The sequence below is a fragment of the Muntiacus reevesi genome, chromosome 1 (genome assembly GCF_963930625.1).
Source record: "Muntiacus reevesi chromosome 1, mMunRee1.1, whole genome shotgun sequence".
In the NCBI taxonomy this organism is placed as follows: Eukaryota; Metazoa; Chordata; class Mammalia; order Artiodactyla; family Cervidae; genus Muntiacus; species Muntiacus reevesi.
In genome coordinates, this window is record NC_089249.1 from 11,565,596 (window position 1) to 11,577,952 (window position 12,357).

Here is a 12,357-nt window from a genome sequence, read left to right on the forward strand (position 1 = left end):
CGGCCTGACCTCGACCGCGGCCGCGGGCCGGACCGGCGAGTCCCACCCGGCCGGCGCAGGCCCGGGCCCGCGAGCCCCTCCCTCCACCTGTCCCCGCCCTGGAGCCCCGCGCGGGCTGCGCTCGCTCGCAGCCGCGGGGCCCGCAGGCGGCCATGGCGGCGGGCGCCGGGGCCAGGCCGGCGCCGCGCTGGCTGAAGGCGCTGACCGAGCCGCTGAGCGCGGCGCAGCTGCGGCGGCTGGAGGAGCACCGCTACAGCGCGGCGGGCGTCTCGCTGCTCGAGCCGCCGCTGCAGCTCTACTGGACCTGGCTGCTCCAGTGGATCCCGCTGTGGATGGCCCCCAACTCCATCACCCTCCTGGGCCTCGCCATCAACATGCTCACCACGCTGGTGCTCATCTCCTACTGCCCCACGGGCACCGAGGAGGTAGGGCCCGCCGCCCGCCCGCCGCCCGAGGGCCCCCGACTGCTGCCCACCTTGAGCCGAGCCCCGGCGCAGGTGCGGCCCTGGAGGCTCCCGGGGCGCCCGTGGCCCCCGCCCCCAACCCGCGCGCACCGCAGAGCCGCCCGGGACCGCGGAGGGGTGGACACCGTCTCTGCCCCCGCGCCGCGGCCGCCGCGAGCCTTCTCCGCTCTGCCTGGAGGGTGTCGCGCCGCTACCCAGTCCCGTGTGTACCCCGAGCCTCTTCCGGGCGGCGGAGGGGCTCTCAAGGTCACTGCCCATTCCCGTCCACCCCACGGGCGGCGGACGGGCTGTCTCGGCCACTGCGAGCGAGGGGCCTGCCTGTCTGGCCGCCGCCCCGTTCTGCGCCAAGTTGGGGGTGGGTGTGGACAAGCAGTCGGTGACTTTGCACACTGGTCACTGAACACCCCCAGCTCCGTCCCGCCTGGCCTTCGCGCTTGGGTCGGCCAAGCCCGAAGTGCCCTTTGGACACTTCTGTACTCAACCGTCTGTTTCTCAAAGCTTGTGCTAGTCATCCTGTAATTACTGATAGCGCTGATCAAAGATAAGCTACTTTTAAGAGATTAACTACTTCCTTTTTCTTCGACTTATTCGTGGAAAGCAAAAGTATTAGCAAGGTGTTAATGCTTATCATCAAGACCCAGGGATCGTAAAAGCCAACGGATTTTCTTAACCATATTTAACCTGTATCTGAAATAAGAGTAAATAACGTGGGCTTTTGACACGTGGTAATCAGAAGCGTCCCTTGGACTGAGTGTGATGGGGGGAGCAGGAGGCAGAGGGGGCCACTCCCATCTATAGCTTTTTAGAGTACCTGGAATAAAGACTGCTTTGCACGTTCTGTGACATTGCTTTCTTTTCTTTGCCCTCCACATAGAGACTCCGTTTATAATCATATTTGAGTATAGGTCCTGGTTCGTTGGTTGGTTTAGTCGCTAAGTCGTCTCCGACTCTTGCAACCCCATAGACTGCAGCCTGCCAGGCTCCTCTGTCCATGGGATTCTCCAGGCAAGAGTACTAGAGTGCTGGCCATTTCCTTCTCCAGGGAGTATAGGTCTTGTGGAGAACTAATTTGACTTGAGGTTGGATAGGAATACAGTGCTCTCCACAATGGATCCATTTTTTTTTAAAGTATTTGATGAAGCCTACATTTTAAACATAAATTGATGGATATGTTAGTTATATTAATATTTGATTTTTCGACAGACGTTCCCATTGTCAATTCATTTACATATTGTTTAAAAAATGTAAGTGGAAGCCCATTTGCAGAATTCCCCAGAGGCAGTGTGCCAGAATGGTAGGTGCATTGGGTCAGAAGGGAAGGCCTGGTTATAATGTGGCTTTGCCACACTATGGAATGACAAACAACGTGGGCCTGCTTTCCTCATGTAAAATAGAAATAATATACTTGCCAAACCAATTTCCCAAGAATGCAGTGAGGACTAAATGATATATTACGTGCAGATAAATGTAGAAAATTAGAATTTGTTCAACCTGTTAAAAATATTACTGTTATGAAAAATGTCCTGCAAACCTATAATAAAGTTTAGCTTTTATTGGGCCTAGGTTTGGCTAACAACATTTGAATGTTTCTGATATTTGCCAGTTAAATCATGAACTTTTCAATATTAATTTAATAACCATCTGTTGAGCACTTCCAAAGAGCAGGACAGGCAGAGAAATCCAGGAGAATCTGTTTAGGGATCACAGGGGGTGGGGCCTGATGGAACAGGTAAAATTATTAATTTTTAGGCTATGCCTCATTTATTAAAAAAAAGGGGGGGGAAAGGTGGCAGACAGGGAGGATCTGAGGGACTTAAAGGAAATCAGAATGACCCAAAAACGGGAAGTAAGGTTTGAAAAAACAAAATGAAACTGAGAAGTATTTCTGAAATGTAATTGGATCCTGCACGTGCTTCTAAGTGGCTGTAGCAGTGAGGGGAAACACCCTTACAGGAGTCACGCTGCCTTCTGACAGTATCCTAGCAAGACCACAAAAGCAGCGTTGTAGTTCATTGGCCACAGAGACAGGATCTGACAAGATTCAGATCTAAGAAGTCCTGACTACAAAGCCTGATTCTTTTCGCCACATACCACCACTGTCTCATCTGTAGTTCTTTCCTTTCTGTGTGATCTGCAGGAAAAATACCTTGTGTTTCATGTAATGCTTATCAGGTGTGTAACATGCTATCACATTCACTGTTGCATTTGTGTCTCCTATCAACCCAAGGAGGCTGGCAAGTTTTTTCCCTTCCTAGAAAGGCCTTCCCACCATTTTAGTATTTCTTCTATCCATCCATCCTGAACTAATAGTGGCATACATTTTATTAAGAGGAAGTTGAGGCCTGGAGTGCCTTTAACCTGGCTTGAAACTTGTTTTCTGATTCTTAGAGTTAAGAGTTAGTACTTTTTCAGACTTGGCAGGTTCCTTCCAGAAAGGGTCAGGGAAAGCCCATATGATTTTTGGACTCTCATGCTTGGGTTAATCTACCCAGTTATGATTAATACTCACTACGTATCTATGTTAATAATAATATTTGATCTACTTTTTAACTGTATTGATATTCTAGGACATGACTGGGGATGATGAGAAATTAGTAGAAAAAAGTTAAGTGATTTACATTGTTTGTACAATGTGCTCTGAACTGCATGTCACGCCACCATTTCATTAAGGAACTTTCCACTCCAGCCAAATTGAACTACTTCCTATATCAAGGGTATTTCTTGGGACTTCTCCTGGCAGTCCGGTGGTTAAGACTCCATGCTTCTAATGCAGGCTGGGGTTGGGGAGGGGGGTTCATTCCTGGTTGAGAAATTAAGATCCCACATGCCATGCAGTACAGCCAAAAACAGGTTTTTTTTTTAAAGATTTCCTTCCTTCTCGTCCCTCTCTTTTCTCCTTCCTCTTTCTTTCTCCTGCCCCACTTCATCTCTCAGTGTCCATTCCTTCTCTGAAGTCAAATCAACCACTTAATCCTATGAACTTCCATAATAGTAGCAATGATAACTAACACTCTGGAGAAGGAAATGGCACCCCACTCCAGGACTCTTGCCTGGAAAATCCCATGAACGGAGGAGCCTGGCAGGCTACAGTCCATGGGGTCGCAAAAGGTCGGACATGACTGAGTGACTTCACTTTTTAACTAACATTTACTGGGTATTGCTTATGTACTTGGGGCTTCCCAGATGGCGCTAGTGGTAAAGAACCTGCCTGCCAGTGCAGGAGATGTAAGAGACATGGGTTCGATCCCTGTCGGGAAGATCCCCCTGAAGGAGGGCCTGGCAGCCCACTCCATTGTTCTTGCCTGGGAGATCCCATGGACAGAGAACCATGTAGGCTGCAGCCCTTGGTGCTGCACAGAATCAGACATGATCGAAGGAACTTAACTTTCACACGCACACACTTGTGTACCAGGCATTCATTTAAACTGCTTTTGTCTATTATTGCATTTAATCCTCTCCACAACTTTATGAAAAGGTACTACTATTATCCTCCTTTTATAGATGAGGAAACTAAAGGGAAATAAATTAACCTCTTTAAACTGAGTGCAGGATTCCAAGCTGGAAAACTATACTTCTGCTGCCGGTCTTTGTAGCTCTCCTGTGGATCTTCTCCATTTTATTTTGGTTATGTGTGTGATGTGATGTTTGGTTATGTATGTCCTTATTGAGTAAGACAGTCTACCATATTTTAAGACATCTAGTGCCCATTTATTTGAACATTCTCCACAGCACAGTGCCTTGTGTAAAGTAGACACTTGGTAAATATTTGCTAAACTATTGACTGCATGCAGGAAATAGCAGTTTATAATCTTGGGAGATTATGTTTTTCCATCCATATTCAGTTTTAGCTTAAAACTTAGCATATTTAGTTTCAGATTAAATACTTATCAATTTGGTCCAGGGAGTTTTGACATGAGTATGCAAGAGTCAGGGCAAACAGGAAACAAGAACTGAGTTGCATCCCCTCTCGATGAGAAAATTTGGTGATTTGAGTCTGGTTCTTCGGGCTCCAGCTTAGTAGCATTCTTTACCACAAAACACTCCTCTGCTTGTTTTTGACTGGCATAAACTGTGGCTCCATTCCCTCTTCAGCTTTCTTGAGTAAATGTTTTTGCTCTGCCCTCTTGCTACCTGTATATAAATCCATGTGACTACTATTAAGAGTGTGTTTCTAGCAGATTGGTGCCCAGCATAGGGCTGTGTCAAAGGGCCTTGAATAATTTCTTTCCTTTATGATATGAGTCGAAAGCAAGTGTATCTGAGGAGATATTTACGACCTTAAGAAATGGTTTGTTCCCTGTCTAAATAATTCAGATTCGAGTGGACTATAAAGAATTATTTGTTGGAGGAATAATAAGATAAGGCCATAACCTAATCAAATTCTGTTACAGGTTGGGTTTCTTTGAAGTCTAGAATATTTCCTTCCAGTTCAATAGCTTATGAAGCGTCATTTATGAAGGCAGGACTCTTGTGAGAGAGTGGCCTCTCGTACTAAAACAAAATACCTCACAGGAAGTGAAAGTTCTAGAAGCAGGGCAGGGAGTAGAGTGAGGCAGGCAGGCACAGACCACCCGAGAGTGGAAAATGCCTCCTTCAATTCTGCAACCACGGTGCCTTGCCAGCCTCACCTTCATCCCAGTGCTTCTAGAAGGAGCTTCTGCCTGTGATGTAGGAGTAGCTCTGATGCCTGTGGCTTTTCTGTACTTGACTCCCAAGGAACAAGCTGTTTCCCCTTTAGAAGTCTGGTTCAAGTGTGGCTAACATGGCCTTGTGGGCACGGCAGGAGCTTTAAATCCTGCTCCTAGTGGGTGTGACCTGGGCAGAAGCTCCGGCCGCCTGGGTTCTGTGAAGGTACCCGAGGCAGGTGGCGGTGACGGTAGGTCTGTCCAGGACTTCTCTTCGCTGCCCTCCCGCCTGCTTCCCTCTGCCCAGAGAGAGGCTGGCATTGTCAATGAGAATTCTACTAAGCGCTCAAAGAGGGCTTTAAAAAGAATACTCCTGTTTACGCTGAACTTACAAAGGAAGGCTGTCTTTCAAGTACAGACTTCTAATGTCCTGAGAAAGTGCCGCTGGCCCTGAAGCTGGTTGAACGCTGTTGGGTGTTCGCGTCCTGCCTGCTTTCCACCCCGCTGGTAACCCGCCTCATCTGATGAAGGTGGGTGAGCTCCTCCCAAACGGGGCCCTGCCCGGAGTTGAGGCCACAGGGTGGGGTGGACCAGTGAGCTGGGAGGGATGGAGAGGGACTCGGCTTCCTGTCGCCAGGCCTCTGGAGCCTCCCGGCCTGGCTCCAGCAGGGACCCTCCCTCTGTGAACAACGAAGTGCCTCTGGCCAGGCTCCGCTGCGTCACGGGCACATAATGCAGGTCAGAGCCGTCAGGTTAGCAGTCTGTTAAACTTCCATGAGTTTTCTCTCAAAAATCACTAGACTCGGGTATACCTGTGGCTGATTCATGTTGATGTTTGGCAGAAACCAACACAATGCTGTAAAGTAATTATCTTTCAATTAAAAGTAAATAAATTGAATTATATTAAAACAAATCACTAGACTCACCCAACTGGGTACAAAGGCCACCTTCTAACGCTGTACCAGCATTACAGTTTTTCACACATGCCTGATCTTTGTCTAAACGCAGCTTTTATTTTTTTATGGAGAGAGAAGTCAACTGATGTTTGGATAATTGAAGTCTCTCCATTACCAGCTGACCCAGTGGTTACTGGTTATGTAATATCTTTTGCATCTGTGTCAACTTACACCCAAGGCCATTTAAGGCAAAGAGGACTTTTTTTTAAGTGTGCACATTCATATAAGCAGGCATGTATAGTTTCAGTATTTCCTAAATTTTAATTTGGGAACATTTTTGCTTTTGTGTATTACTTATACTGTTTTTCTTTACATAAACTTTAAATCTACTCCCTAAAAACTTAGATTCAAAGCCTTAATATCTGTACAATTATAGGTTTGATAGCTATGCTAGCTAGTTTTTAAATTGTTATTTTAAAAATAGATTAAAGACATAAGTATTAAAATGAAAAGTTTACCTAAGAATCATTCAAAAAGTATCTTATATAGTGTCAGAAATAATAATAACTAAAATTTACTGAGCTCTTCCCAAATGCCAGGCACTTTTCTAAGCACTTGACATGTAATAATTCATTTAATTCTCACAATGAGCTGAGAACAGTGATTATTCACATTTTTCATAAAGAGAAACTGAAGCATGAGAGGTACAGTAGCTCATTCAAGAGTCATTTGCACGTGGAGTACAGAGTATATAGTCCTATCCAGTCTGCAGAAAGCCCCAAGACATGTACTCTTAAATTTGGAAACCATTTTACTGAATAGTTACGAGGTAACCTGTTACTTAATCATCAGCTGATTTTAATCATCTAGTTATTTAGCTCCCATGGTGTATGTAGCAGGTTTTAAAACCAAAGAACACACCTCCTTCTCTGGAGAGGATTCTATTCTCATATCAAAGATGGGGCCTTGGAGACAACCTGGTTTAGCCTTTTCATTTATAGAAAAACCTAAGAATGTATTCCCCCCAAATCCAGTATTCTAGGGTTTGAGCTGTAAGTTAACTTTGTCCAGTGGGCAGAAATGGTTCACTGATCACTTGCTAAGTCTCTTTTTCCTTTTCCTGATGTGTGTGCTCAAATACACAAATAAAAAGGAGTATGATACCTGGAATAAATAATTGATCTATATATGAGTGTTCCCAGATCCAGAGTTATTTTGAACAAAAACAGTTGCCACATGTTCTAGTTCAAATCTCTGGTTTCTCTAACCCTTTAATTTAAGTAGCTAGGAAAAGTAAAATTTCCCAAATACTTAAGTTTTATATAGTTCTTTTTTAGTGATGTAACTGACAAGCAATTTAAATTTATTAGTTTTTTTAATGACATTAACTTATGATTATTTCTTAGTAGTTATTTTATTTTCTAGAATAAACTTATAATCTTCCATACAATCATGTAAGATTCATCTAATGATGAAGATATTATTTAAATTGTGATTTACCCACATCATTGAATACCATGCAGTCATGTAAGCAAATGGTGTAGATCTTTATACTTGACTTGGAAAGATTTCTATGATATAAACTTCTGATCTTAAAAGATACAGTAGATATTTTTTTTTCTTTTGGCCGCACCACATGGCTTGTGGGATCTTAGTTTCCTGACCAGAGACCAAACCTGTGTTCCCTGCAGTGGAAGCATGGAGTCTTAACTGAACCATCAGGGAATTCCCAGATACAGTAGATATTATAGAGATAATGTAATTTAAAACTTTAAATGTTAAGGAGCTCATATGATCTGGAGAAGTTCCACTTTTTGTAATAGCCTTCTTCTATAGAAGTATTCTGATATTAACATATTGCTTATGACTATAATTCGTAATCCATGCCCTGATTTTCCTGGGTTTACATTTGAAATTTTTGAAAGTAAGTTTTTTTTTTTTTTTCTCATTTATTTTTATTAGTTGGAGGCTAATTACCTCACAACATTGCAGTGGCTTTTGTCATACATTGACATGAATCAGTCATGGAGTTACATGTATTCCGCATCCCGATCCCCCCTCCCACCTTCCTCTCCACCCGATTCCTCTGGGTCTTCCCAGTGCACCAGGCCGGAGCACTTCTCTCATGCATCCCACCTGGACTGGCAATCTGTTTCACTATAGATAATATACATGCTGTTCTCTTGAAACATCCCACCCTCGCCTTCTCCCACAGAGTCCCAAAGTCTGTTCTGTACTTCTGTGTCTCTTTTTCTGTTTTGCATATAGGGTTATCATTACCATCTTTCTAAATTCCATATATATGTGTTAGTATACTGTATTGGTCTTTATCTTTCTGGTTTACTTCACTCTGTATAATGGGCTCCAGTTTCATCCATCTCATTAGAACTGATTCAAATGAATTCTTTTTAATGGCTGAGTAATCTTCCATTGTGTATATGTACCATAGCTTCCTTATCCATTCGTCTGCTGATGGGCATCTAGGTTGCTTCCATGTCCTGGCTATTATAAACAGTGCTGCGGTGAACATTGGGGTGCACGTGTCTCTTTCAGATCTGGTTTCCTTGGTGTGTATGCCCAGAAGTGGTATTGCTGGGTCATATGGCAGTTCTATTTCCAGTTTTTTAAGAAATCTCCACACTGTTCCCCATAGTGACTGTACTAGTTTGCATTCCCACCAACAGTGTAAGAGGGTTCCCTTTTCTCCACACCCTCTCCAGCATTTATTGCTTGTAGACTTCTGGATAGCAGCCATCCTGACTGGCGTGTAATGGTACCTCATTGTGGTTTTGATTTGCATTTGTCTGATAATGAGTGATTTTGAGCATCTTTTCATGTGTTTGTTAGCCATCTGTATGTCTTCTTTGGAGAAATGTCTGTTTAGTTCTTTGGCCCATTTTTTGATTGGGTCATTTATTTTTCTGGAATTGAGCTTCAGGAGTTGGTTGTATATTTTTGAGATTAATCCTTTGTCTGTTGTATGGTTTGCTATTATTTTCTCCCATTCTGAAGGCTGTCTTTTCACCTTGCTTATAGTTTCCTTTGTTGTGCAAAAGCTTTTAAGTTTAATTAGGTCCCATTTGTTTATTTTTGCTTTTATTTCCAATATTCTGGGGGTGGGTCTTAGAGGATCCTGCTGTGATTTATGTCGGAGAGTGTTTTGCCTATGTTCTCCTCTAGGAGTTTTATAGTTTCTGGTCTTACATTTAGATTTTTAATCCATTTTGAGTTTATTTTTGTGTATGGTGTTAGAAAGTGTTCTAGTTTCATTCTTTTACAAGTGGTTGACCAGTTTTCCCAGCACCACTTTTTAAAGATGTTGTCTTTTTTCCATTGTATATCCTTGCCTCCTTTGTTGAAGATAAGGTGTCCATAGGTTCATGGATTTATCTCTGGGCTTTCTATTCTGTTCCATTGATCTATATTTCTGTCTTTGTGCCAGTACCATACTGTCTTGATGACTGTGGCTTTGTAGTATAGTCTGAAGTCAGGCAGGTTGATTCCTCCAGTTCCATTCTTCTTTCTCAAGATTACTTTGGCTATTCAAGGTTTTTTGTATTTCCATACAAATTGTGAAATTATTTGTTCTAGTTAATAAGTTTTTTTTTTTTTTTTAACTGGAATTGAGTTGGGATGGCTCTGGAAATCCTGTGTCCACCTGGAGAACTTTCTGGAGTGACCCACAGTTAAAGCAGACTCCTGGAAGGAAGAGGCCCTCTGTTCCTGGCAAGAGGATCTCCCTGGGGGCCTGTTTTGCAGAGATAACAGATGAGAAAAGATGTTGAAAATCTGCAGACTATTTCATAGCCCCCAGGTGGAAATGGAGGTGATGACAGTAGGGAAGAGAAGAGACAGGTCTAGCCCCTGTGGCCTCAGGAAGACTGGCAGCTGGTGGACTAGTGGGCCTTCCTGGGTTTAAAAGGAAGGAAGTCTTTCTCAGCTTACAGCCAGTTTCCCACCGCTCTGGTTCACTGAACTTGAAATTGTATTTGTGGGGGCAGGAAAGTACTTCTCAGCAGGTTTGAAAGAATAGCTAAGAATCCAGGTGGGACGCTGCACCTACTCTGTGTAGCCTGCAGAGCAGTAAATCTGATAGACCTCGTCTCATGGGCCAGGTCATAAAACTAGGGTTTGCTTCCTGGATCCAGTCTAACTCTCTTCTTGATGGAACTTTATCACCCCTCCCTAAGTTTCACTTTTATCTGTGATGAAAAGAACATAATAGCTGCCTTGTCTCTGTGGATTGCTGTTTCAAACAAAACAATGCATTTTTGAAAGTCCTTTGTTGTACTGTTGAAGATAACATTACTACCCTTCCAGTCTGTCTTGTAATGACCTGTGGATCATCTGTTTCAGAAACGTGAGCTGGTCATGGACTCATGAATAAACCTTTCACTTTCAGGCCTCTACCTTCATTCCTGCCTAGCCCTCCTCTCTGTCTTTCTCGTTGAAATTCCCCTGCCCCTCTTTCCCTATTTAAACTCTAAATCTTAACTCCATTGATATCCTAGTGAAGTCATGTTAGGCCAGTGAGCCAGTTTTCATTTCCTTTCTCCAAATAAGGGGCAGAGTCCACTCCCAAGTGTGGTGTCCTGGAGTAGCCAGATTTATTTTGGCATGGATTCTGTTAACACCTTGACCTTTAGACTTGTTTGCTGCCGGGCTCCCAGATTAGAAGTTAGAATCAAGAGCTTTTTAATGTGGACCTTTAGGAGTTGCTTCTTGAGAAGCTCCAAATTTTCCATGTAAGAAGGTTCTGTATAAGAAGGGAGAATTGGAACATCCTCATGTAGATGATTTACTTTCTGTCATTTAGGGGAAAAGGATTCAGTGGACAGGAGCTTCCCAGGTGGCACTGTGGTAAAGAATCCACCTGCCAATGCAGAAGATGCAAGAGACCTGGATTCGATTCCTGGGTTGGAAAGATCCCCTGGAGGAGGGCATGGCAACCCACGCCAGTATTCTTGCCTGGAGAATCCCACGGACAGAGGAGCCTGGCGGGCTGCATTAGATGAGGTGGCAAAAGAGTCGGACAGGGCTTAGTGACTAAACAACAACAGTGTACCTATTAATACTGGGTGTCTAATATTAACAGATGATGAAATGTTTGTTAAAGTTCAAAGTAAACTTTTGTTTACTTTGAAAGATTGAGGAATGAGGTAGCAAGTTGATTGGTTATTTGCAGAATTACCACATAAGCCATACCTACATTGATATGTCAAATAAAATTTTAGAATGTTTAATGACAATAGCTAAACTTCATTGAGCACTTATTACATTCCTGGTATGTGTAAAGAATTATCTTAAGAATTTTTTCATTGTGTACAATTACAAGTTTTATTTGCATCTTAAAAATGAGGTAACCAAAGTTTAGAGGGTTTAAATGACTTGCCCAGGGTCACTTGACTATTAAATAACAGAGCCAAGAACTCAAACACAGATCTAACTTTGAAACCCTAGGTCTCAATACTTTTGCTATACTTCATTTCTGAGGCAGAATTCTGGGTTGGCCTCACATGGGTCCCTGAGGAAGTAGAATACATTTATAAAGTGCTGAAAGAAAAGAATGGTTGTTTTAAAATCCTTTTTCTCTCTTTCGTTGAAATTGCATCATTTCTATTGACCTACCTACCCAATAATTGGAACACCAATTATTACTGACTCTTTGCTCTGTCATATTTATCTATGCTTCCGTATGTAATGTGTCTTTTTCTTCTGGCTTCTTAAATGATTTTCTCTTCATCACTGGTCTCCAGTGATGTGCCTCGGTGGGTTTTTTAAAAAAATACTTATTCGGCTTGGGGTTTGCTGAGCTTCATGGATATGTGAGTTTATAGATTTTATCAAATGTGGACATTTCCAGTCATTATTTTTCTTGTATTTTCCATGTCCAACCCTTTCTCTTCTCTCCTTCTGAGACTGTAATTACATATATCCCACACGTTACTGAGGCCCAGTTCAATTATTTCTAGCCTTTTTTCTTTTTATGCCAATATTGGATATTTCCCTCTAAGAGTCTGTAAATTCACTGATATTTTCTTCTGCAGTATCTAATATGTTGTTAATCTCATATAGTATATTTTGCATTTGAAATATTATACTTTTCATTCTAGAAATTTTACTGGAGTCTATCATGCTTTTCTTCTACCTTCTTGAATATATGAGGCATATTTATCAGAACTTTTAATGTCCTTTTCTGCAAATTTCACTCTCTCTGTCATTCCTGGGCCTAATTGTTTTGATTGATTTTACTCCTAGTTGTCAGCATATTTTTCTGCTGCTTTGAGTGACTAGTAATTTTTTAATTGGATGCCAAACATTGTGAATTTTACATTCAGGGGTACTAGGTTTGATGGGGTATTCCTTTAAGAT

The 12,357-nt window shown here is 42.8% G+C and overlaps 1 protein-coding gene across 2 annotated transcripts in view; it reads left to right on the forward strand.

Annotated features, from left to right (window-relative positions):
- The window catches only part of CHPT1 (choline phosphotransferase 1), a 28,741-nt gene continuing 16,384 nt past the window's right edge, over window positions 1-12,357 (forward strand). The window contains exon 1 of one of the 2 annotated variants that reach the window (XR_010663433.1): window positions 1-425. Coding sequence is in view for 1 of the 2 variants with exons in the window: in XM_065937785.1 (XP_065793857.1) it covers window positions 153-425 (273 nt within the window). In the remaining variant the exon portion in view is untranslated. The remainder of the gene's footprint in view (window positions 426-12,357) is intronic. The other variant, XM_065937785.1, reaches the window with a different exon arrangement.